Below are 26,386 nucleotides of genomic sequence, written 5' to 3'. Positions count from 1 at the left end.
CCCCCCAACTGACATTCACATGCAAAACAACGGGCCACCTATAACAGCGACGCATGCACACTCCACATGCAAGCTGTGGGAACATGCAGTACAGCTCTGCTTCTTGAAGAGCCTCACATCCAAACAATATGGCAAGCAACAACTAAATACACGGTGAGGAGGAACACCGCGGCGCTGTGTATAAATATACAGGATGCCTCCTGTCTTTCACAGAGAATAGCGCAGCCTTTAAAGGTGTGAGAGCGCAAAGATGCAGCAACGTCTCAACGCATCAAACAGCGAGTGGAGCAGAGGACAGTCTGTCACTTCAAATCGCTCCTGGTCCGTTGGAGAGCAGAAACCTCAGAGAACGTCCCAGTGTGTGGAGAAAACAGGAAGGCAGCCGCTTATGCCTCAAACACAAATATACACTGTGAAAGGAGTAATTTTACTTAAACAGGTCGGTGACTTGCAAAAGTTTTCACACCTGTCGAACTTTTTCACATTGTGTCGCATTACAAGCACCACGACGGCATACTGGGGTCATTGTAGACAGAACGGGAAAAAAGGAGAACATTTTTGAGTTCTAAAAGCTGAAAATGTTAAACTTTTGAAACTCAAAAATGTTCTTGGGTTTTTCTAGAAAATTTCTGAGTTAAATCCCAAAATTTCAGAATTTTTATTTTCCATCTACAGTAGCCCCAATGCGCCATCATATATCCACAAACTGTGTTCTTATCTGATTGAACGGTTCAGTGGATAGAAAATACTAAGATTTTGTTTTCCTCAAACATCTGAGAAAGGCCCAGTACTACTTTAGCCTTGACAGGCCAGCAAATTAACCAATCAGAGAAGCAGCCAAGAGGCCCATGGAAACTCTGGAGAAGCTACAAAGAGCCACACTGGGAAGGCAGCATCATACTGTGGAGTTATGAAGACCTGAATCTATTAGTGGGATGATGTGAAGATGGCTGCTTGCATTCTATCAAACAGTGACGCAGATGTCTATTGTTTAATACCCCAGATTATATATAATTACAGCAAAACGTTATTTGAAATATTGAACAAGAGGCAATTAAGACATACACACTACACTTAAGAAGGGAGGAAAAAATGAAAGGTTTTCACGATATTTACAACTAAAATCTAAACAGCTGAACAGCCCTATATATTACAAATGAATCAGGTTTTTTTTTTTTTTTTTACGACAAAAATGTGGAAAATTTCAAAGGACAGAAAAAGTTGAAGGTTGTCTTGTGAGCAGTCATGGCAACGTAACCCCTGCTGACGACCTAATCCAATCAGGGGCAGCGTAGACGCATCACATGACAGGAAGGAAGGAATTAGATCAGACAGAGCAGATGCACACACACGCACACACACACCTCTCAGTGTAATTAAAACTCCACAATTAAAAGCCCGGTGCCAAACGAGACGGTGATGCAGGTAGGTCGGGCCAGACTGCAGACGTGTGAAAATACAGTTCTGATTACTGAAATGTTATTTAACAGAACTGGTGATAACTTTCAGGTGTGGCTCTATTTAAAGCCAACGGGAGAGAATAGAGACATTATTTGTATTTTCTGGTCATTAGTCTAATTGCAGCTTAGGCAGTATAGAAACCAGAATATAGTGGGATTCAAAAAGAAAGAAAGAAAGAAAGTATTGTGTGTGTTGTATATTCACTCATTAAGGCCGACTTTTCCTGATTCCCTCTCCTTGAGTCACACTAAGCCTTATGAGCCCCTCACAACTCAATTAAGCCCTTCCAATTAAGCCCCTACGACGTGCATGTGCCATCCTCTGTGTGAGTGAGTGTGTGTGTATGTGTGCGATGAGTCCTAACCGGATTGTCCTTCATTAGGGAGGTCTTTCTAAATAGACGGAGGACCCCCAAAGATGCCTTCAGAAAGACAATGGGCCGGAGAAGTAGAGGAGAGAGAAAAAAAGAGGAAAACTGAGCGGGAGCTCCTCAATCCTGACCCATATTACGGCGGGCTTTGGCTGCGAACGCGTTTGAATATTTATTACAAATAGTTAATGCCTCTACCGCTCGTACAGTGGTTGGGGGAGTTTCCTCTCCGCGCCAAGCCAAATCCTGTGGTGGGAAGGTGGCCAACCTGCATTATGCCAGTGTGGAGGAATTAGTTTAGAGAGTGGAGCTGAGACGTTGGACAGACTCGTGTGTGTGTGTGCGTGCTTGTGTGTGTGAGAGATATTGTTCAACAAGCTCTAAAGTGTGTGTGTGTGTGTGTGTGTGTGTGTGTGTTTTTTTGCATGAGGACTCTAAAGGTTTTGGAATCTTGAATTAATACAATTGTTTTTGTGTCTCTCTTGGCGGAGGAAACGGTCTCCAGCTTTGAGACAGAAAACATGCAGAGTGACAGCGAGAGCCAGAGGGACACGGAGATGGAGAGGAAGCAGAAGGGGAGAGATAATGTGTGTGTGTGTGTGTGTGTGTGTGTGTGTGCGCGCGCGCATGTGTGTGTGTGGGCTGCTTCTGCGGATGCCGACATGTGCGAGTGACATCAGTGTTCTGCATCTTATTGCAGGAGCTGACGGTTCAATTAAAGCGACATGTGCTGTGCCACCACCGTTTATCCCTGTCTGCTCTGCATGACAGTGTGTGTGTGTGTGTGTGTGTGGAGGTAAGCTGAAGTGACTGTTCTATTAACTATAATATCATCTATCCATCCATTATTTTACAAGCTTATCCCTACTGGGTGCTGGTGCCTATCTACAGTGGTCACCCTGGACAGGTCAACATATGAAGTCAATTTTAGGTCAGTGATGCAGAATTGCATCAGTCTCCAACATTTAAGGCACCTTGAAGAAGTTATACATTATGAACCTTTTCACATTTTGTCAGGATACAACTAAATGAGGCATGATTTTTAATGCATTATGAACAAAAATGTTTAGAGTAAAAACTGGCTCTCCATATTACCCAATGTGAAAACATCATACTGTGAGGAAGCTGGTCTAGGATTTGTAAAACTTGCTGCAAAAGACTTGGATAGAGATTCAATTTGGACAACTAAACATACAGCTAGAGCTGCAGTTCTTTAGTTTCAATGGCCCAGTTAAAGTCCAGACTTAACTCCAATTAAGAATCCGTGGCAAAACCTGAAATCTAGCCAAGCTTGGGTTACTTTATAATGAAGAATGAGCAAAAATGACTGATAGTCATGATTTAGAAAACTTCAAGTTGTGATTGCAGTAAAAGCTGATTATGAATTAGAGACTCGCAACACAAATGCACAGATTCCAAATAAAATACTTCTGCAAAGTATTGCATACAGTCATTTAACAAATACTGTAAAAACATGTTGGCACAAATCTATGGTGGAGAAGTTCTGACTCTAGTTTGACAGATTTTATTTTGTTTGCATCGTTAAGATATTAAAGATGCTTTCTTTATTATCTTAAATCTTCTTAAGCAATATTAAAACACTAGAAAATCATCTCAATATAGTTGGATTTTATTGAAACAATAAGCCATTGCCAACCGTCACACTCATGTACATGGGTGATTGTGCTGCATGTGGGCTAAAGCGCTACATATGGCGCATCATTTTGACCTCCACTGTGTGTGTGTGTGTGTGTGTATGCATGCCTGCATCTCCACATCCACTCTTGCGTATAAGAAAGCTTTATGCAGTCTGCAGTGATTTAAGCACAGAGGGTGTGTGTGTGTGTGTGCGTGTGTCTGTGTCTCACCCGAGGGTAAAGCACTTAAGCTGTGTGTGCCTGAGTCCAAACAGCTGTGAGCAGAGCCAGCCACTGAGTTTCTAAATGACTGGAGCCCTGACATAGAGCCCGCATGGGGAGGACACCTATGAAATATACATGTCACTTGACTGAAGACATGGTGACAAAGAGGAAAAGTTTTTGAGGAAGCATTGAGGGGGTCAGTCTAAGCCAAAAAAAAGGTGAATGTCTTTAAAATTGGTCTAAAACGTTGGTAAATAGGCTGTCAGGGTCCACTCTGGTCAGCTCACCAGTCAGCCATTACAACTCCCTGGTCTTCCTCCACCACAGGCCATGACTTTCACTGCCAGCCTGACTCTATATATATGGTAATAAGTGTGTGTGACAGCGGGGTATGATGGTTGTGTGTGTGTGTGTGATGGAGAAGTGGGGAGTGAGTCGGCAGTCGAGGCTGCAGGGAACAAAGTCAGAGATCAGTTTGTTCAGAAAGGGAACAATGGGAACATTGATCAGGAATCTGGAAACCGGAGAGGAAAAAGTAGAAAAGGACGAGCTAAACTTTCTTGTACGAACGTCCTTGTGCGTGTTTGCCTGACTGACCAGAGGTCATTCGAGCACCAGGGAGCATGTTTGTGCGATTGTGCAGGAGGCCGACCAGATATTCATAGGATTCCACCTGGATGGACACGAGGCTCCACTCTCATCACACCCATCAGGCAGTCAGCCAAGAAAACGACACAAACTCCAACAGATCCTCCCAAATGGACCACGATGGGACACCAGCTGGGGGTTCTGGGATGAAGTTACTCTATTTGATTTGCAGACATGAAGTGACTGAGAATCATCAGGGAGCAAGTTTATCTGAGGAAAACGCTTTGTGGGAAGTCAGAAAAAGAAGGAAGCACCTTCACTGTTTACACAAAGTCAACAGAGTATTCACTGTGACTGCAAACAAAAAGTTGGTTGTTAATCTCAAAAAACTTACATTTTGAAAATGACTCTTGGTGAGACATATTGTAATCTTACATTGTATTAATGAATCCTGTTTTGAGTTACATTTAATGTTCTTATGGGACTGGAAAGTTTTTGAACATGCTGGTAAATTATACCAACAAGAGCAAAGACAGCCATGTACCCAACTGTCCACTTTATGTCCCATGTTTAATACATGAATGCTTATTTCATATGCCTTTAGGTGTTCTTTTGTACAACTATCTTTATTTAAAATTAAATTAGTTAATTCATGTTGCTAGACTGCAAAAACACAAAATCTTACTAAGTATTTTTGGTCTAGTTTCTAGTGCAAATATCTTGGTACGCTGGAAATACAACAAAACTAATTTACAAGTAGCTTTTCAACAACATATAGGAGCTTGTTTTAATTAAATAATTCCTTAATATTGATATTAAAAAAGAACAAGTTCAACTGTCAGATTATTTCACTTGTGGGAAAAATGTTGTTATAAGTGAAATAATCTGTCAGTCGAACTGGTACTTTTTCATCAATATTAAGGAATTATTTACTTAAAACAAGCTCCTGTATGTTGCTGAAAAGTTACTAGTAAGTTAGTTTTGTCTTATTTCAAGTATACCAGAAACTAGACCAAAAATACTTGGTAGGATTTTGTGTTTTTGCAGTTCTAATCTATATAATCTTCATCCACCTTCCAGCCTTAAAGAGTCTTAAATTCATGCATCTAAAATTAGGGCCTTAAAATGTCTTAAGCTCAGCTAAAAGAAGCATGTTGGCCTTTAATAATGTCAGGCAAAAGTCGCACACAGAGATATCTTTACTGTGAGGCAACCGCTAACTAGCTACTAATACACCCAAGCTAATTAACTAACTTTTTTGCATTTATTTTTGCCACTTGCTTGGACAAAGTTTGTACATTTCTGTGGAGGTACAAGCCTTAAATTCCATTCATAATGGTCTTAAAAAGTCTTAAATTTGAGTTACTTTAACTATTATCTGAACAACAGCATCTTCACAGCATGGGAGGCTACCGTGTGTTCTGGGTGAGGTGCGGTGATACACTCAGCATTGCCCTAAGTTACATAACATATAGAAATACATGACAGGTAATCTTGCAGATGGGTTCTTGCTGTTGTGTGTTGAGCACAGAAACATGCACATCCACAAGCGCAAACACAAGGCCTTTTGAGTTTTGTTTCGTTTTTGTTTTTTTACCCCATCTTACCTTGTTTTTGTTTGAAGGTGGGGAGCTGCGGTTCTTGTCGCCCTGTGGATGTGAGTTGGTGGGTGGGGAGTGAGCGCCCAGGTTGGCTTGGGGCGCGAGGCTGCCACCGTGCTGCTTCGTCCCCGGGGAGACCTGCATGGCCGCCAGCTGAGCTGCGTACAACTGCTGCCAGGTCAGAGAGGCGGGAGGGAGAGAGCCGGGCGGGTTTGAAGGAGTGGACAGTAAGAAGAAAGGAAGAGGAGCGAGGTTACGGGAGCGGGAGGAAAGAAAAGGATGACATGAATAAATGAATACTTAAGAGCGCACACACACACAAAAAAGGAAGAAGGCAACTAAAAAGCTCCAGAAGAGGAGGCCATTAGTGGCCCGGCCTCTGTTTGTGTGACAGAGGGACATTTCTACTGTCACCCCCCCAAAGCCCCTCCCTCACCCCATGGGAGAAGCGCTAACAGCCTCTCTGACAGGCCTAGAGATGGGCATGTCCCCTCCAGGTGCATCGTGGGAGAAAGGCAAACATTCTGGCTATCGAGGTCATGCCGGAGAGCCTGGCTCTGGCACAAGGTGGGAAAAAAAAATCATGATGATGCAGAGAAAAGAGAAAATGTGTGTCACTCTTAGCTTAGTTACAATAAGAGCAGCAATATAGTCCAATAAAGATAAATTAATTGAATAAACTGTTGTGGAGGAAACAAAAACACAGCTTTCTGAGTCTTATTTTTTTTTGTATTTAATTAGTTTCTAATTAATTTAAGGCATTATGCTGCAGGATGCTGTGTTGGTAAATTCACTTGTTTTTTTTTTTTCCCTCGAGGCAACACACACACACACACACACACAAATGATCACAACTTGGAAAAAGCTTCAGTGTTCTTTTCTGTCTCAATCAAACCCATCCTGCAAAGCTCAGCTGCTTTCATGTGCTCTAATACAAATCTCCCAGACGCCGTGTCGTCTTGCGTTCCTCCGAATTGTTATTCCTCCCTCTGAGGAGCAACAGAATGCTTAGTTTAGAGAGAAGTCACTGATGTGTGTGTGTTTTTCTTTTTTTTTTTGAATAGTTATAATTGTTATTTATTTCTTGTGGAATAATTTTCTGGATGAAGATCACCGTTTTTCTTTTTCTGAGTTTAACTTCCGTCCTTCTGTTGGCGGTTGGCTGCCGGCCACCGGCGTCAAACAAAGGCTGGTTTATGCAAATGGACAAGGAAGAGATGCTGTCACCATTATTTTCTTCTCTTCATCATGCTTTTCTGTCTGCTTGTACCTCTTTCTGTATCGCTGCTGACAGCCATGTTACCTCCTGCTCTCCTCTGCTATCTCAAATAAAGAGATTAATCTCTGGAAAGAAACAAAGACATACTTTTGGGGAGGAATCTACGTCCATCACAAGTGGCTGCAATAATAAACACTCCAGTAATACAACAGAAACATGTTTTCTTTTACAATTGCCTCCCTTTTCTATTGCTATTGCTGAATTTCTACTTTAGTTTTTTTTTCTTTTTTTTTTTAAAGAAAGGATACCAGTCATTCCAGCGAAATCAATTATTTACCAAAGGAAGAATCACATCTCTGGTTATCCGTGATGAATACCTTGAAACTTTACACTTGAAAACTACTGAAATGTGAAACTGAGTTTATGCCAAAAAAAAAAAAGTTTCTTAACATTTTTGTGTGTACTTTTTAAATCATTTTGATTTTTTTTCCTCAAAAGTTTACAACATATATCACAACAACTTATGTTTTTGCTGTAGTGTATCACTTGGGGTGTCCTGATGAAACTTTTTATTTTTTACTTCCGATACGATACAGATATCACATCTTTGAGAATTGTCCGATACCGATACTGACGTGCTACGATATCTGCATGAGTCACACATACTTTTATAACTTATTTTTTTCTGAACAAGGTTAGAAAAGGCTTGACAGAGTGACATTACTCAAACAGTGATCAACTATAGCTATGATTATCCCTATAGTTAGTTAAGCGGTCTCCTGTCCATTTGCATTCACACAGGCATTCAAACCGCACCAGAGTTCACTTTAACCGAGCCAGGTCTTAGGTTTTTAGGCAGACCAGCGTTTGCTCTTTTGGTCCTCGTCCGCAACAGAGTTCAATTGTGCATTCACACCTCCCCAAATGAACCAGAGCTTGATTAAAGCAGACTCATCAGGGCTGGTTGGAATGCACACTGAAATGACTCCAGATGTATTTATTTCTTAGTGTCTTTACCAAGGTAGCTTGTACATTATATGGACTGGGTGCGGTATTTTTTAAGCCAGCAGATCCGTCATGAATCACTGGATGTGGAGGCCAGCTAGCTGAGATCTGATCAGCTACTTGCTCCCTCATTTCTCTTCAATTAGCTGCACTGTAGCTCCTGGAAAAGAGGTGGAGGAGAGGTGGTGGGCGGAGGGGTGGAGGTGCAACCAAGTATGAACTCCCCTTACCACTAGCCAAACTCCTCCAGCCTGTGCACCACAGGCGGGTGTGTATGAATTTGTGCATCTTTGATTGTGTGTGTGTGCGTGTGTGTTTCCTGCCATATTCGGACCAGTGGTTCAAAGGCCTCTTTATTTGTGGACTGAATCGAGTTCCATTACAAGGCCAGACTCAAAGGCTGCTCAATGGGCCGGCGAGAAATGACACACACGCACCCGTTTGAGTGCACACATGTACACACACACGCACATACGCACAGTGCAGAGGGCAGCGGCACTGCGGAGCGTGCCCAGAGCGTCGCCACGACGACATGCATGTCAACAAACAGGAAGTGACAGCGCAAAGCCCCCTGGGGTGACTGGAGGAGTGAACACACACACACACAAACAATAAGTGAGAGGGGGAGAAAATTCAATCGAGGTTGCTGGATGAGACCAAGGAATTTAAAATGTCATTCTCTGGCCAGGCATACTGCTGCGCTTTCTGTGTGTGCGTGTGTGTGTGTGTACGTCCATTAAGACCTGCTTCTCACTCCTTCTGTCCTTAATCCCCTAATGTGAGACCAGCAACATCTGCATATGTTTGTGTAAGCTCTTGTTAACATTTTTAGTGGTCAGTGAGTGCTTCTTGCCCTCGCTGACACACTGTGTGTGTGTGTGTGTGTGTGTGTGTGTGTGTGTGGCAATAGGAGCCCTATTGATGGACAATGTGAGGCTATTGGAGATCCCAAACTCAAGACATAGGGTGACTGTTTGGTATTAGCACTATTGACTCTGTACAGTGTGTATCCTGTTGCAGTCTGTGTGTGTGTGTGTGTGTGTGTGTATTTGAGTCATTGTCAATAATCTGCAGCTTTAGACAGATTACAAACTCACTTGATCCTCACTGTCTGAGCTAGCTAGCAAAGTGTATTGTTTACATGGAGTTTGTATGGATCTAAATGGATTGTCCTCCACCACTGTGCATTTCTCCCAGTGATGAAATGTTCTGGTACTTTGAGAGACAACAAAGCCAGCATTTATAGACTTCAATAGCAATAAAACAAAAACAAAAATATAATTATGTAATAACTCAATTTATTTTTAAAGCATAGACACAGTGCTTTTTTAAATAGGACTTTAATATTTTAGATTTTTTTAATGTTTGTTCTCCACCAGCTTTACCAGCCAATTTAAGAATAATTTTAAGTCTTGCAACAGATTTCTGAATTAATTTTGGTCCTTACTTTGATTAGGCCGTTCTAACTCAAGACTATAACTTGATGAAGCTCTAGCTGTATGTTTAGAGTCAGTCTTCTGCCACAGTCTCGAGCCTTTACTTCCATCCATCTTTCCATCCTGTCCATACCTGAGCTGTGGATATCTGTAGCTCCTCCACAGTTGCCATAGAAACATTAACTTGCTTCAAACTTTATCCTCGACCTGTCTGCTGTGTTCCTCTGTCTTCATGGCTTTGTTTGTTCACTAATCTAAATAAGAAGCTCAAAGGCTTTTTGTTGACATAACACAATGAAAGAATCAAGTTGTGTTAGAGTTTGATTCGGTTTCAAAGTTGTGATAGAAAACACAAAAACAGGACCTTGCTAGCATACCAGCTATCTGTACAGGCTTGATTGATCCCACCATTTGTTCCAGCTTATCTCGAAATATTTCTAGGAATCAATTATCACCTCCGGTAGGAGAGATACCAACACAGACAGAATTCCCATGTCCAGGAAAACTGCTTCGCTGTTACTCCGCTCCTTCTTAGATAAGGTTTTTGTACAGAGACAAGCTATTCCATTGATTTCTCCTCTACCTCCTCTCATCTGTTCCTTCCTCTTTTCTCCTCCTTCCTCTTCCTCCTCTCCTCTATCTGTCTACCCGTTGTTCGTCCATCTATGTCTCCGGAGTACAGTGCGATAATCTAGGACAATATGTTCCAACATCTGCCTCTCCATATGATGCCTGACCCACGCTGTTGACCCTCTTTATAACACACATGCACACACGCATTTTCTTCCTCTCACACATCCACCTACCTCCTTCTCCACCCTTTTTTTTTATCAGTTCCTCCCTTCAACTGATCCTCTGGATGTTCATCCTTTATGGCATTATCAACATTCCCCAGTCTGTCTTTCGCCATTTGTTTGATGTGAATGATAACTGTATCAATGTATGAAGGGTCAATAGGGAGTCAGATTAATATGCTCTAATGCACAATGTCCCACTCATCTCTCAGATTAAGATGCTAAATGCCAACCTTTGCACACTCCAAAGCCTCCATTGCCTTAAAAACCTTCTGTAGAGGATTCTGTGTTAAGCCACTATTGACTGGAAGAGCTAGTCTGCACATTTCTATGGAGGCTGTTAGAAAAGAAGATGACAGAAAGAGCTTTAAATCACAGAGATTAAAACATTTTCTCTAAGAAATGCACTTATCATGGGGCTTTTGAGAGATCTCCTCTTAGTTGTCTTTTATCCCGTGTATTCACTTGCTATGGAGTGTCATCTGGTCAAAAGCCGCGTTTCTAAGCATGATTCCTCGCCTCTTATCTAGAGTATGCATCAGTCGACGAGGGGAATAGTTTCAGAATGCCTTCGCTTGAGAGCAACATTATGGAAATAACAATAAAACACGCAGCGGCTGTTTGTGAAGAGAGCCACCATCATCTATCAAAAGTTGTTCATACAACATGGTTTTTTTTTCAATGCCAGCTCATCTGCTAGATTTTTCCTCCTCCACTGGTGTAATGAACCTAAAGGTAGACAAAGGAGAAGGGGTTTGTAATAGGGACTTAAAGTTTTACCATTATATTTCGTGGTACTATTGGTACTGATGTGACGATAAGAACTATTTATTTGAGGTAACTGTATGGTTGTGACTGCGCCACTGTAATTGCAGCCCCACCAACACAAAACTGCTCTTGAGAAACATTCCCATCTGTATTAGGCTGCTTTATGACACCAGTCACATATAAAGAACTGTGACTTGTATCACTACTCTGCACACGTTAACGGATATTTAATCGTAACTTCAAATGTAAAAATACTCATTCAACAAACAGTGGAGAAAATAAAACAGAGAAGATGGACAGTTTCTGGGAATTTAAAAAAAACATCAATTGGAATTTACTGTGACGATGAATTAAAAAAAATAGAAAAAATTATCACGATAAATGATAAACGATACGATAAATGGCCACCCCTACAAAGTAGTCTTTACCATGGTTTTAAAAATGTTTTCTAAAATTTTGCAGTGGAAGTTCATACTTCATTACCTAGCATGGTTTTTAACGTCAGCGAACATTTGTTGGAGGAAAAAATAAAATACAGATAGCATAATTCAAATAGAGATTTAAATAACAATTGACATAATTCGTCTAAGCAAGTGTCACTGCAGCCCCTTAAACAACAACATATCTTTATGGTTTCAAAGCACATACAGCAAAGACTCAGCTGGGTGCAACTATTCTGTAGGCAACATCTATGTTGATCTTCAGTGTCTGGCCTACTGACTACTAGATCATGACTTATGACTCGGAGATCATTTAAAGTTTTGTTTCGTAAAGATATCCAAAGGACGAGAGTGAGAAGTCTAAGGTTTGCTCTGTCTGGCCTGACGGAAATACAAGGAAACTTTGAAATGTTTTGGTCTTAAAAGGTTAATGCTGCTTACTTAGTGGCCCTTATTTGCTTTTTATCTATTTTTCTCCCTTCCTAACATAAAGGTTAATTAAGAATTAGCAGAAATGGAAACAGTTGGCAGCCCTTTGTTGTCGACAGCAGGGCGCTTCCAACTGCTTCAGATCTTACATTGTGTCAGTAGGGGTCTAGGATGCCCTTCAATAGTGCGATTACAGCAGCTTCATATTGCCTTCATATTAGTGTTAGCATTGTGGTGAAAGTACTCAAATCATTGTAGCAATTAGAATATTAGCATATGTAATCACTATGTCTCTGCATGTTAACCAGGCACTTTTAGCTTGTTTTTGTTGGTGCCTTTGTGACGCAGCGTGTCAAATGTGTGTGTGTGTGTGTGTGTGCGCGTGTGTGTCTCCTCTCTCTGCGGAAGCACTGAGGTTATCGCTGCGTCTCGTCTCGTCTCGGCAACAGAAACACCTCCTTATCAAATGAGGGCGCCATGACAGCCCCGAAGGAAATCCATCCACGCTGAGACATCTGCACTCGTGTTAGCCTGGGCAAATCTGTTCCTCTCTGACGAAGCCCTAATCTCATCAGGCGACTCTGTCAGTGTGAGGGCAAAATCTGTTACTGAGATGATTTGTTTTTCTACTAGTGGTGTGTTTTTTAACCTCTCAAAACTAGTAGAAAAAAGAAAAAAAAAACTAAGGTGGACAAAGCTGTTGAGCTGATTTTAAGCGAACATATGGACAGCTAGATTGAAGCGCAGACAGAGAACATTATTCTCCAGCTAAACACACACACACACACACGCACACACACACACACACACACACACACACACACACACACACACACACGAGTAATAATGAAATCAGTGTCGACAGCGGGGCCCGTTCTCCATGATAGAGTTACACAGCTATTGCGTTCTCCCTGTAGTGTGTAGCATATGGGCGGCACGTTTGGCTGACAGGTGCAAATGTATTACGCGCGCACTGTGTCTAACCCCTTAACCCGCATTTTCCCGTCATTCTCTGTGTGTGTGTGTGTGTTTGCGGTCAGCAAAAAAGACGTGTTAATGTACATGACAACCTGCGTGTGTCACAACAGCTGCACACAGCCAGACATCTGTGTGTGCACATGTGTTACATTTAATAATTATTCACATCAAGGAGGCAGAGGTGACGAGCCCAATACCGGAGATTAATGTGTTTTAGAAAGGCAGCTGATGGGACACCCGTACAGGCTGTTAACCTCTGAGAGAGGAGGGCCACAGAGCCCGTGAGAATTGTGGTGAAAGTGTGTGATGTTCTGCTTGAAAACGGACCAAACACACAGCCATCCTGCTTCTGAGTGGGATAGCAGATGACTCTTTCCATGGTTTCCCTCTGCACCCCTGCCTTCACTGTTTAGACCTAAACTGGCTGCTGTCAGCATGCAGATAGCTGGAAATATTTAGGAAACTGTCTTTATATGCAGATACATATAAATTCACCTATATTTTAACAATAGTTGCAGATAAAAGAACATTTTTCAGCATTTTGAAGAAAGTTTATTTTTCCTTCTATGTGTTTTCCAGAGCAGCATGAATTAGTTTTATATGCAAATAAAACAAAAATGAAACAGTTCAGATTTCGTTACAGTATAAATAATTTACAGTATATACAGTATAAATAATTTAGGACCAACAACAGAAACTTGAGGGACCCCAGAAGTGATTTTGATGAACTCTTACTGGAGTTTATTTGAATATATTTTCACTGATCTTCCACTGAGCTGCTAAGCAATAAATGTATGCTTCCTCTAATACCATCTTTGAATAATGGTGTCAGAAAATAATTTTATTCTCTATTGATTAAGAATATTATTGCTACATTATTTCACTTACGTCTTCTGATTAAGTTAAATACAGCTCTACTATTCTCTCATGAAAGTTTCTGTCTTCCTAGATCCAAAGCCAATTTCAAGACAAGTAAAAGTTAAATGTTTGCTGTGACCAGAGAGGGAAACGTCTGGATTAATCAATATGGTTTATCTGAATAACTCTGCCCTACGTGTTCTGACCCCGGTCAGCCGCTCTGCAGGACAACATCAATCTCATTCCCTTTTTATCTCAGGAAAAGCCAAAGGCTAAGGTTGCATTTGTCAGATCCGTGTGATTTTTCATGTCTGATCATGGAGATCGCGTTCCGGCTGTCTCTCTCTCTCTCGGATGTCCAACACTCTGGCTGAAAGTGACAGCTGTGCGTCCCCTCCTGCCCGCCACTCTGCTTGCGGCTGTGCGCGGAGCAGCAGTATGTTGTGCGAACGCTGCCGGGCTTTAGGAATTTATTCACAATGACCGCATTCACCAAGGAAGAAGGGGGGGTGGGTGTGGGGGAACTGAAAAGTGTTTGCTTGAGAGTCTAAAAGTCGTTTGATTCGAGTTGCATGCTTGCCCTCTGGCGTATTTTAGCGGGTGATGCAGACTTACTTGTAGCTGCAGGGGCCCCAGGCCGGGCGTGGCGGCGGCAGCGGCGGCCATTGTTGTGGGGATGAGCTGGAGAGGGTAGGGGTCACCTGAGGATAACAAATATATATGTTTTTTACTTTGCAGCCTTACATTAAAACATCATTCAGGTGTGTTTCATGCACCAGTTGCTCCTTAGTTTCTGTTTTTATCCTTGTGTGGTTTTATCATGGTATTTGTCTATAGTGTGGTAATAAGAGTAAAAGTAACAATAAGAACTATTTAGTACGTCATTCCTAAGTGTATAGTGCATGTCACAGCAGTTACAGCCTCTAAAAAAACACAAATAATGCTCTTGAAAAACATTCTCGACCATATCACGATAAGAAATGTATCACGATAAACGTTAAAAGCCCAACCCAAATAATCTTGTTTTACTTCCCTTAAAGCCCTCCCACTGTTTTCGTGCATCATTTTATTGTACTCATCCCACCTTCATCCCTTGCTCCTCTTCCTCCTCCTACCACCTGAGTCCCTCTCTGCAGCTGTTAAAGCCCTCCTTTGTGTGCCGTGCCGGTATGGCCCTAATGAAAAGCCCGATTGTGTGTCCTCCTCCTTAATACCCCCTGACAAAGAGCAGCGAGGTGAGGGGATTCTGATAAAGCCGGCCCCAGCGCCGTAATTAAGAGCCGTGAACACCGATTGCTGCTACCCCCCCGTCCCCCCCTCCTCCATCGTCTACCCTCGGCTGTTTGTTCTGCTTCAGGTGCTCGCCCCCTTGTTTCCTCATGTTGTCATTTTTCACTTTTCATAAGTTAGCCTCTTCTTCTTCTTCTTCTTCTTCTTCTTCTAATCTAAGGATTTTCCCTCTTCCAGGAAGAATAAATGAAAAAATAGACGTATGAAACAGACATAATAGGAGTGAACTGACGACAGCACGGAGGAAAAAGGATGAGTCGTGTTATTAGTTAGTAGGTGCAAGATAGGCTGTAATTACTTTGAGAGGCAGAGACGGGGGAACAAAGAGGTCAGGGATGACGAGGGGAGAATGTGGGAAGGATATTGTTTAATTATGATCATATTGTATAAACATGCCGCTCTGATTTGTGTTTAAAAATACCAGCTAACCACAGTGCACTACATGAGGAGGTCAGGCTTTATTTCATCCAGGAAAACTTCAGTCTTCGCGGAGAAAACTTGAGAATGTTCTCTGGGCTTGAACTTGCGTCTCTGGCCTGAACCTTCAGAGCAGGGGTCAGCCTCTTGGCTCCAGCGCTGCATGTATGTAAATCTGTATGTGTTTGCATGCATCCTAGTGTAGCATAAGCCAGACTCTCCTTGCAACATATTTTCCCATCTCTTTAGAGACGAAAAACAACGAAAAGCGAAACCGAGACATTCTTGTTTCCAGTGGGGAGAGGGCAGGAGGGATTAACGAATTATTTCAGGACTGTGTATTCTAGGAGATTGGTCTTTTCTACTTGCTTCCTAAGCAAACATGAGTCCAGTGGATATTTATGCTCCTCCTGGGGGTTGCTGTAACAAAAGGGAGAGGGACAGGGAAAAGCAAACATGTTGCTCTTGGCTCAGGGACAGAGGCGAGCCGGGCTGAGATTTCTCACCGACAACCAGACGAAAGACGAAGACAAATGGAGTGAAGAGGGAGAAATAAAGCAGGGACGGTGCGTCTCGACCTGGTGTCATGTTTCACACAGCTTGAGATATAGGAAAAATCGTTAAGAGCAAATGTCGCCCAGTCCGGTTTGATCGTCAAGAGAGGCTTTTAGGAAAGTCGTGAAAGTGGTTCCAAAATTTCTCACCAGACCTTTGGACAAAGCTTCTGAACACACTTCAACAGAAACATGATCTATTATTTTAGGTGCAGGAAACATTTTCTAAAATTGGTAAACGTTTGATTTGAGAATATTTTCCACTTTTTAACGACAGATCAATTTTAAATGTTTTTGGAGAATTATCTTAGTTTTATCTACAGCAAAGAACGTGGATACAGTTAGTCATAGTAGAGATTACTGAACCGTACCTGTTTACATTTGTGATGGTGGGACAGAAAATGTTTCCTTCCAAATATTCATCAAAACAGCATCTAACAGTTGTTATGGAAACACTGTTACTTTAAGATGCCATCCTTGGATGTAGATCTCCAATAGAGACCTTTGGAGATGTTTTAGTTGTATTTCAAACTTTGTTACTTTAGTCCTCATTGTGTGTGAAGACATGGGCATAAACTGCAAAAACCCAGTCAATCATTTTTCATTTGTATTAATATCTGCAGCTTATTATCACCATCACTACGGCTGTTTAACTGTTTGCCCTGATTTGCAGTGTTGTATTAATCTCACTTTGTGTGACAAATTCTGATTATAAGATCGATTCTACCTTGTTTGCAGGGCGAAAAAGAATTTCACTGTTTCATTGTATAAAGTAATCATCAGTTTATGGTTGATTTACTGACTAAAATGTCAAGACATTTAAATGAAATCCATTTGAAAATGTGACTGTATGAATTTTGCATGTCTCTTTTCAGTTTTAGCCAAAGAAAGTCGTGTTTGATGCTGTCCAAACAAGGAAAGCTGAGCAGTGCTTAGAAGTCCATACTGCACGCATAATATCTATTCATATCTTCAGCGGCGCCATGAGAATATGTCAGAGCACAATGCTACACATGTCCTATTTAGAGCTTGCCGCACCAAACCGCATCGCTTCACAACAACTTCCAAAGTTGCCAGAGAGTTTTCTCAGGGGCGGCTTGGCCTGCGACAGTGTGCCAGTCCGGTTGGAGTTGGCTGAGGCAGCGAAAAGACAGGCCCACTACTTGTTAGGGTATTTACGTGGGCCGTGGGTGTGGGTGAAGATGGCACTAATTAAAATGGAGTGGACTTGTTTAGGAAGCTGTGAAACTCTAAGTGGGGCGGGGTTTGGGGCGGGTGTTCCGGTGGTTCACCAGTCTGTGTTCTTGTGCGCTATTGTTGAAGTTTCTTTCGATGAATTTCGTCTTCTCGATCTGTGTGTCTGCGTGTGCGCTAGTGCATGTGGGCTGTGTTGGAAACGTGTTTTGGCTGTGTCCCGTGTTAATGTGAGGAGAACCTGGGGCAGGTCACATTACCACCCCCCTACCCCCCTTCTGCTAACCCCCCCACTGTGCATTTATTCCCAGCATCCCCTGGCAAGCAACAGTCTCTTTCTCTCTGTCTCTGTCTCTCTCTCGCTATCATGGTAAACAACACATTGCCACACAGCCGGAGTGTAATGGCCAAGAGAAAAAAAAAAAAAAAAAAAGTCCTGCAGAACGCCTTCATTTTGTTGCTTTTATATGTCAAAAAATAGACAAGACAAAAGGAAGGAGCCAAAAGGACTGAGTGAAAGCGGGAGAGATACTGAGTGTAAACAGGAAGGCTGTATTTGGACTGGTTTTTCTATTAGGAGGGAGATGTTGTTGTAAGGGCGAGCTCGCCTTTTGGGAAGCAACCAGACTCGTCATGTGGGAGAACGCTCAGCTTCTACCTTTCTTGGTGGACAACAACTGAAACATGAAAGTTATTTTCTCTGAGCGTCGCCTCTCTTCCTGACTCCACATGCAGTCAGAGTTACAAACGCTCCTCACCGGCCTGGATAGCATATTAATTCAAGACCTTCTTTTTCTAGGGTGGCATAATTGTACAGAAAACAATTTCAGTGATTCTTTTTCAATCAGATATGAAATGGATTGCCTAAATTGGGTAACTTCTTGGCACCAGGCTTTAAGGAAAGTCAAGAAACGTCCAACAGGGTTGAGGTCATTCTAGGAACCAGCCACTTTTCATGTGCATTTGTGACGAGTGTCCTGTTAAAACACCCAATTTGGTCAAAGTTTTAACCACCGGTCATTTGATTATTTGAGGTAAAATGGGAGTATTTCGAGGTACTCCTCCATTATTCTATTCCCTTTGTGCAACAACAGTGTCACAAGTAGTAAAACTGACTCACACCACGAGGAAGCTACAATATTCTTTGGTTTAAAGCCTTACCTGAACTCTACCAAATACAGTTTTTCTCATTTTGGCCAAACAGCTTAATACTTGAGTCATCTGACAATAAAACCTTTCTACAGTTGCCATTTGTTTAGCTTGAAGATCTTCTTTCTTGGTCGGCTCCCTCTAAATCTACAGTGGCCTAACACTTTACGATAAGAAAGTTGGTCTTCCTATTCAATTTAAAGTTTGTGTTCCTGAATGATGTTGATCCTATATAAAGTTCATGGACTTAAACGTCCAGATTTCTGCAACATATTCTTGTTTTCTTTTTCTTTTTTTTAAAATCCACTTAAGTTCTTAATCCTGTTCAAGTGTAAGAGTGCGAGAAAACTGTAGGTGTGTGAGTGTTGATGCCACTCACTGCAGCCAGGCTTGTAGTTGAAGCCAGGGGGCATTAGGAAGCCCTGCTGGGCTGCGGCAGCCGCCAGGGTCCGCTGGTCAGGAGGAAACACGGGAATCATCAGTGGAGGGAGCTGGCCCTGGACCTGCTGATGAAGGAGGGAGAAGACGTTGGTGGGTAAGAGTGGTAAGAAAGGATGGGAGATAAAACAATAAAGAGGTGGAAAGAAAAACAGAAACATTAGCATGCATGTACAAAGTCAGGAAGCACATCACCTAGCTTAAAAACTGGATGTTGTCTCTGAAAAGAACATTGATGATTGTTATTTTTTTTTGACATTTTTATCTGTAATATTGTCGCAGCTCATCTGCTTTGTTGCCTTAAAAAGATCTGGGTTATTCTTGTTTTAATTATGAAATTATGAATATCCCATTTGCCTGTTCCTGTCAAATAAATCACCTGACACAGTCAGGAAACCAGACCAACCAAGTGATTAAAGAAAAATAAACAACATAAATGTTAAAAATCTGGTCTTTTTTATGTTTAATTGTATTCCATTGATATATATTTGAAATGTTTATTTGTTTTATGTCTATGATGGTGTCAGCCTAGCAGATTTCTTATGTTTTACCTCAAAATACATTAGAAACTGCAGAAAGAAACTAAAAAAGACCTGCCATCCCATCACTTTGAGCCACAAGGACAGTTCACTAAAACGTAACAACAGCTGGGCTTTTACTTTTATTTGGAAGATAATGTTCTCTCTCTTCTCTCCGCACCGAACCGAAACGCTCGCTAACCCAGCCCTCTGCGCGTGCCCATCGGCAGAGAGCCATACGACTTCATAAGGTTTCCAGGATTCGAAAAGGAGACGGAGGAAGAGAAAGAAAGAAAGAAAAAAGTCTCCTCCGTTGGGTGACTTTGGCAGAGACGGCAGGAGAGAGAGAGAAGGAGGAGACAGATGGTTGCACTAAACAGCGTTCTGCCAAAAACAACACACAAAGACTCGCATGTGATGGACTGAGTGACAGCTAAGGATGAGAGGGAAAGTGGGGAAGAGAGAGGAGGAAGGTGGATATGAAACGGATCTTCTCTACATGAGAACCGGTGTGATGCTGAAGTCGGAGCGAGGCCACCGGTTTTGCTGTTGAATCTTTCGGGATGGCAACAATACAGCACTCGCCTACACTGTACAGAAATAAATGAGAAGTAGAAGCAGGTCCTTCAGCTTCACCACTTACCCTACACATTGCGTCTATACTTTTTTCTCTTTATTTAAACGTAGAGCAGCACTGGGGACTAAACAGGACAGGTTTGTGGAGATTAAAATGACAAACCGGTGAAATACCCCTCCGTCAAATCCAACCCTTAAAGCCTCTGACCTGCATGTTTCTGGCTTGGAAGCGCTCTTCCCTCCTCGCAGCTCATCTCCCTCCCTTCCTGTGTTCTGTCGCTTGTATTTTGCCAGGAGGCCAGAGAGGTAATGGCTGAATAGGATAATGGGCAGGTAAAAGCTGTCTGATGTGGAAAATTGATCTGGAACGACGGAAACTGCAGCACAATCATAAGGAAGGTGGTGCTGGTGGTGCCACGGTACAATCAGGTAATATCTCAGCACTTGAAGTGGTTAGTGTTGGAGACGGTGTCACTCAGTACTAACAGCGCTTTTACAATGTTCAGTAAGTACACCCCCCCTCAACCACCACCACCCTGCCATCCTCTCCTGCTGCTCCTATGTGTTGGCATGTGACCGCCGGCAGCACTGTAATCAAACTATCACAGCGCAGGGAGAACGGCGCTCTCTTCAAGCAACTTCCCTACCCCCGCCTTCTTCTTCTTCTCTTACACCAAAAACAATAATTACTCCACTGTTTTTTTTTTTTTTTGGTTAACCATAAACCGCCGTGCCGCCTGCGCGCCACACGATCAGGCAGCGGACAGGACCCCCGCGGGGACGAATCACAGACAGAACTGTTCTGCTTTGCCTTTCAGGCCTAATTGGACATATGCTAGAATAGCGAGGCTGGCTAGCTAAACTGTATTGTACCAAAGGGAGGAGAGGGAAAAAGCAGGACGATAAGTTTGAGACGTGCGTATGGAGCGTGTGATGTCAGAGCGCGCGCATGAGGCTTTGCTTCTTTCTCTCTGCAATTGAAATTATCATAGAAAACCCTTCAAAGCATCCAAGGCTTCTCTCCTCTCTTATCTTTTCTTCTCTTTTGATCTTTTAACAAAAAGCCTGCACACAATGGGCAGACATTAATCAGCCTACAGAACTGTTGCATAACATATTCAAGTCTCCACAATATAAAAAAAACAAAAAAAACAGGCTGTAAGGGGGGGCAACAAAAGGACAAGACAGACACAAAAAGCAGCAAAGCAGATATAGAAGGTTTCTAGTGAAACGCTCTGGTCCATATGTTGCAGATATTTCTGCAGCAGCTGTGGAGCTGATGAGCAGCACTGCCATGCTTACTGGAACAGATACATGTTGACTATGAAAGGGGCTGCGCTCGCATGGAAAGCAGAAAACGCTGGTCATGGAAGAACCTAAAATATACACCAACATACAAGAGTTTCTGCTGTAGTACACTGCAAAGCTGACACTATGTACACATAGGATGGGTCATCTGGAGGTCGGGTTAAATAAGCATCGGCTTCTTCGTACTCCTTTTTGACTGAATATGAACGTTTTAGTTTATGTTTGGTTTTTATTCCTATTTTTATTTTCTTAGATTTTTTTTATTTATTTATTTTTCTCTTTACTGTATGTTTGGGATAAAAATGACATCATCATCTAACTCTTCAGTCTTCCTTTTCTCCTCTGGGGAGTACAGCTAATCAGCACCAAGGAAAATAAATGTTGCTTCTGGATTGGCTGCTTTGGAAATGCCAGCCAATAGCATGTCAAGTAGCATTGTGATTATGTATTTCAGCTCTCCAACTTATATTTTCTTACTTTCTTTCAAATATTTCATCAATGTGAAGTTGAAGAAAAAGATTATATCAACTCTGATCAACTTCTTGTGCAGAAAAATCATCCTCTCTGATTGGCTCTGTGACAGTTTTCCATCATACCGTTAGCATAAGCGCTTTTCCTGCTTCTCAAACAAATGACCTCCTTGTCCAGACTGCCAGTTTAAAGGATAACCATGTCTTTAACTATTTAAATAGTTAAATAAAATTTTACTATTTTATTGCAGTTAAATATCACATAAAGTATGTTGACATTTGTGTTCACAATGTGATAAAAGATGAAAACGTCCCAGAGGTAGATAGATATTTACAATGTCTTCTGTTCCATTTGCCCTGATATCCAGGTTTTTGTTTCCATTTCCATACATCCAAAAAGAACAGAAGTTCTCCTCATAATCAGCCCATAGTAATGTAATACCTTAAAATGAACTGAAAGTTTTTGCATCTGAGTTTTGTGATCATCATAAACTTTTAAAGTGAAAAGAAGGGGTTCTCTGTAAACTAGAGAACGGGAATCAGAGACAAAGATGAATTGACTGAAAGAAAAGAAAAATAACGTTGAAAGGAACAAAGAGAGGCCAGATCTATGAGACAATTTCCAGATTTTTTTTTTTTTTACATAAAGGAAGAGAGATCTGAAACAGTGGGCACTTTGGGGAATAATGCACTCCTCAGCTTTTCTTTCTCATCAGGCCCAGAGCGAACATGAAAACCTACAGTACACACTGACAAAAGATCACACTGCTGCTTCTGTAGTCTGCTGACGTGGAGAATAAGAAGCTCTGCGCGCTCTTTCACGTCCGAGAGAGAAACCTGAAGCAAACAAGACTGCGACTCATCTGCAAAATTCCTCTAATCAGTGATAGCTCCAAAAGATAACAAAGGAAAGCCACTCCGAGTTAAAAGAGGGAAGTGGGGAGGAGAAAAATCACAAATATACACGAGGAACAAGTGTGAGACTTTATCTTGAGAACTTTCACAGGGTCAAAGAGGACGGGAAGAGAGAATTCACCCTGGCAAGACAAATTCTCAGGATTTTTTTTTTCTACTTTTTTTTCTTTGTAAAAAAAAAAAAAAAAAGCAGCAGATAGAAACAACAGAATGAACAAGATAGGCAGAAGGAGCGTGAGGAAGACTCAGAGAGGGGAGCAGGAGTTGGATAATTGGCAGCGAGCTGAGGCTGCGTTCACCACGCGCCAGGCGGCACAGCTTGAACTTAAAGCGCCGCTGCGGCATAATGAAGATGTGGCCGCTAATTAACATATGGGGTGCGAAACAGGTTGGTTGGCACGCGGTGCGCTAAAAAAACTCCAAGGTAAAGTTATTATTGGGGAGTAATTAGCTCTATGAAGTTAATGCGCCGAACAATAGCTGCCAGCGCCGCACAATATGGCTCGCATCTGAGCGCGCGAAAAAATAGCCCCCGCTAAAGTGCTAGTCCCACAGCTAAAATCTGTTGGCGACCATATGTTACGGCAATTAATGCAAGACCTGGTTGACCTATTGCGGAAGAGGTGACTTACGAGCAATAGAACCAATAATTAATTTGGGCAGAGAGAGAAAGAGATGCGGAGATATGGCCGCTGTTTAATATTAGTCCATTAACTTTCTATGGACGGCGCTATTAGGCCGGTCCCCTGTGAGAGCTGGGGCACGGTTCAGGAGGAAATAACGCTTGCATGGCAAAGGATCCGCAGACCAGAGTGTGTACGTGTGTGTTTTTCAGGCTTTGAAAGGGTGGCAGAATCTCAGTGGGACAGGTGTGTGTGCCCGCGCACGGACACAGAGTCATACAGTGTGAACGGAAAGCACAAATTACTCGGGCTGCTGTGTAATGGTTGTGATTAAACAATTACACAGCCAATTGGGCTAGGTGCAGCTATGCAAGGGATACAGAGGTACTCGCTGTGTTTTTGTGGGCGACACAAGACGCTTTCTCCTCCCCACCCCCTTCCTGTCGACATGATCTGAAGAGTTGCCACCAAGGTTGATAACAAGCTTGTTAGCGACTGTCCTCTGCGGTTCTGACCCTTCTTAAACCAGTCAAAGCATCAAGTGGTTTTCACTTTGTTCTGAATCTCCTCTCATTCATTGATATGGAGCCTACAGCAACGGTGAATCTTGATGAGATGAAAGACGGCACGCGGAGCACGCTCGTCTGTGCCGGTGTGTTTTGGTTGACTAGCTTTTGACTCATTAGGGCCGACGCTTTCTCATTCACTCGTCCCTCTTGTTTCAGAACACAATGTCTGTGTGCGCTGCTGTTCTCTGAACATGTGCGCTCGCTCCCAAGGTAAGCCCCGAGCCGCTCGGCAGGTGAGCTCCTTTCATCCCCGTCGCGCTTCCCCGCGCGGCCGCAGCAGCCGTCCTGGGCAGCTCCGGGTGGGGGCCTCGTGGACAAGTCGTTTTAATTAGAACGAGACGGAAAGTAAAGGCAGCTCGAAGAAAATGTGCTCACCTCTTCCAGCTTAACAAGATGGCCCCGAGCGGGAGGTAATGTGTGAGGGAACGTGTGTTTTTTTTTTTTGTTTCTACATAATTCACACGCTTGTGTTGGGATTTCTTATATTAGCACGAGAGCTGCACCTCAGGATTGAATGTAGAAAGTGAAGGTCAGTTCTCTTTCATCTTCAGAGGATAAACTAACAGGTAAAATGTTTTTTAGAAGACTCGCATCTTATGCTATGATTTAGATTTCAGGTCAGGCTTAGAGGTCTAGTCGGCTTAAAAGTGAACACACAACTATATCTTGACCAAAACCATTCGACTGCAGCTCTGGCTGTATTGTAGAAATCTTCTGCAGCTTCTAAACCTTCAAGGTCCACTAGTTCCTGTGAAACAAATGACTTTTACAAATTCATAAGTTTGGAGAAAATAATGATTGAAGAGATGCGACATCTCATTTTATTTCTCATGTTATCGGAGAAATAAAGAGCAGAATGTGCCTTTGGGATGTTCATCCACTGCACTGGACAGAAGGAGTTCGGTGTTTTTGTCGAATGGTTTGTACTTCTTCACCATCTCAGACAATTGCTTCTCAAAACTATCCATCCTGCTCTCTGGCTGAAGAACCGGCTTCTGGAAGTTGAGTCATTGGGGCTGTTTTACCCATAAACATGGAAGAGTAAAAGACATAAAGGAAATAATGACGCTATTTTCATCACGCAACTCCGACGAGAACCAATCCTTTAACCAGCTTTCCTCTCTGCCATCATGCTACAGAAAATCAATGCCAAAGCAGAATTTTTTCACCACAAATCCCAATAAAACACATTAAAGGTTGTGGCTCACACCTGTCAAAAGCTAAAAAAGTAACTACTAGATTTAAAAGGCATCGTATAATCAGTTAGATTGACTGTCGAATGTTGATGCTGTACATCGTTAGCGTGGGCTGCTATCATTACTTCCTCTGCATGCTAATTCCGAGAGCGCCTTTCGCCTAAATAGGCAGTAATGCTGCAAACTTCTTTTGGGGTTTCAGGACGAGACAAAATAGGAAACCCAATACAAGGACAATAAATAATTTGTCCTCCATACATGGAGGATGTGTGTCACTCTCTTCTCTTTTTCATGAGCGTTATAATTCGTTTCGTTTCATCACCTCTTCCGAGTGGACGGTTGAAAGCATTCTTCGCGGGCCTTTGGGGGGTTCGAGCCCAACAAAGCCAAGGACGGGATGCACACGGACGAAGGCGCGTGAACGGAGGGACAGCTGAACACAGCCTCGTTAGGGGGAAACGCAATCACAAGGGGCTTATCGTGCTGGCACAAAACACACACGCACACATGTACGCGCACACACACACACCCCAACACACTGAACCTGGTGCCCTCGCTCTGGCAGGCCATTGTATTGTGGGATTGTGCGGACAATCTCTTCATGAATGATTAAGCAGTGCATTTCTCGACCAAGTCTTTGATGATGAGTGCGTGTTTGATCATCGACTCTACCCCGACTACATGCACGCCAGCAAGCGGTGCCCAATATTTTACGTTTTTGCCCCGTTTTTGTCCTGTGCGCGCGCGTGTTTATGTGATATTCATGTGAAAATGTGCGATTTCGGAGCTCCTGTGATGAGCCCCTGTTGATTGTGTCCCTCTCTTAACGAGTCTGCCTACAGCTGCCCCTGCTTGTGAGAAACTATTGTTGAGCGCGTTCAATGGAGAGACGCTTGTTTGGGAAAAGGTTGCAAAGTCATGGGAAAAGAGAGCTTTGTCTCGGCAGGGTCGTGAGGGAGTGAATCATGAGCGGACGTGTTTATAGCTTAACACACACACAGCTGCAGCAGAACACGCACACACACACACACACACACACACACACACGCACTCGTGAAGAAATGAAAGCATCAAGAAGGCACAGAGGAACCCTAAGAAACAAACATGTGCTCTCTTCTTTCTTTTTTTTTTGTCAAAAGAGACAAAACGTGAACAATGCCGACTTTAACTCGCACAAAGCAAATAAACTGCTTTGCACGGAATCATGGACAGACAAACGTCCAACGCACATGCAATCACAAGGTCTCTTATCACACAAACTGTGTATGGCTATACTCTTGGGGGAAGGAGAATGTGTGTGTGTGTGTGCGCTCCTTCTTGGACAGAGTGTCTCTTTATGGTACAAAGCCCCGCTTTCTCA

General features: G+C 42.6%; 1 protein-coding gene across 9 annotated transcripts in view; it reads right to left on the bottom strand.

Annotated features, from left to right (window-relative positions):
* Nucleotides 1–26,386, bottom strand: part of sox5 (SRY-box transcription factor 5) — a 105,172-nt gene that overhangs the window by 19,000 nt on the left and 59,786 nt on the right. For 7 of the 9 annotated variants that reach the window (XM_015049901.1, XM_015049878.1, XM_015049850.1 and 4 more), the window contains 3 exons: nucleotides 18,793–18,919; nucleotides 14,425–14,510; nucleotides 5,889–6,053 (listed from right to left, as the gene is read on the bottom strand). In XM_015049901.1, coding sequence (XP_014905387.1) covers nucleotides 5,889–6,053; nucleotides 14,425–14,510; nucleotides 18,793–18,919 — 378 coding nt within the window. The remainder of the gene's footprint in view (nucleotides 1–5,888; nucleotides 6,054–14,424; nucleotides 14,511–18,792; nucleotides 18,920–26,386) is intronic. The other 2 variants (XM_015049871.1, XM_015049864.1) reach the window with 2 other exon arrangements.

This window comes from Poecilia latipinna, unplaced genomic scaffold (assembly GCF_001443285.1).
Source record: "Poecilia latipinna isolate Pla-1442-1.1 unplaced genomic scaffold, P_latipinna-1.0 Scaffold46, whole genome shotgun sequence".
Taxonomy (NCBI): domain Eukaryota; kingdom Metazoa; phylum Chordata; class Actinopteri; order Cyprinodontiformes; family Poeciliidae; genus Poecilia; species Poecilia latipinna.
This window is presented reverse-complemented; position numbering and strand designations above follow the sequence as displayed.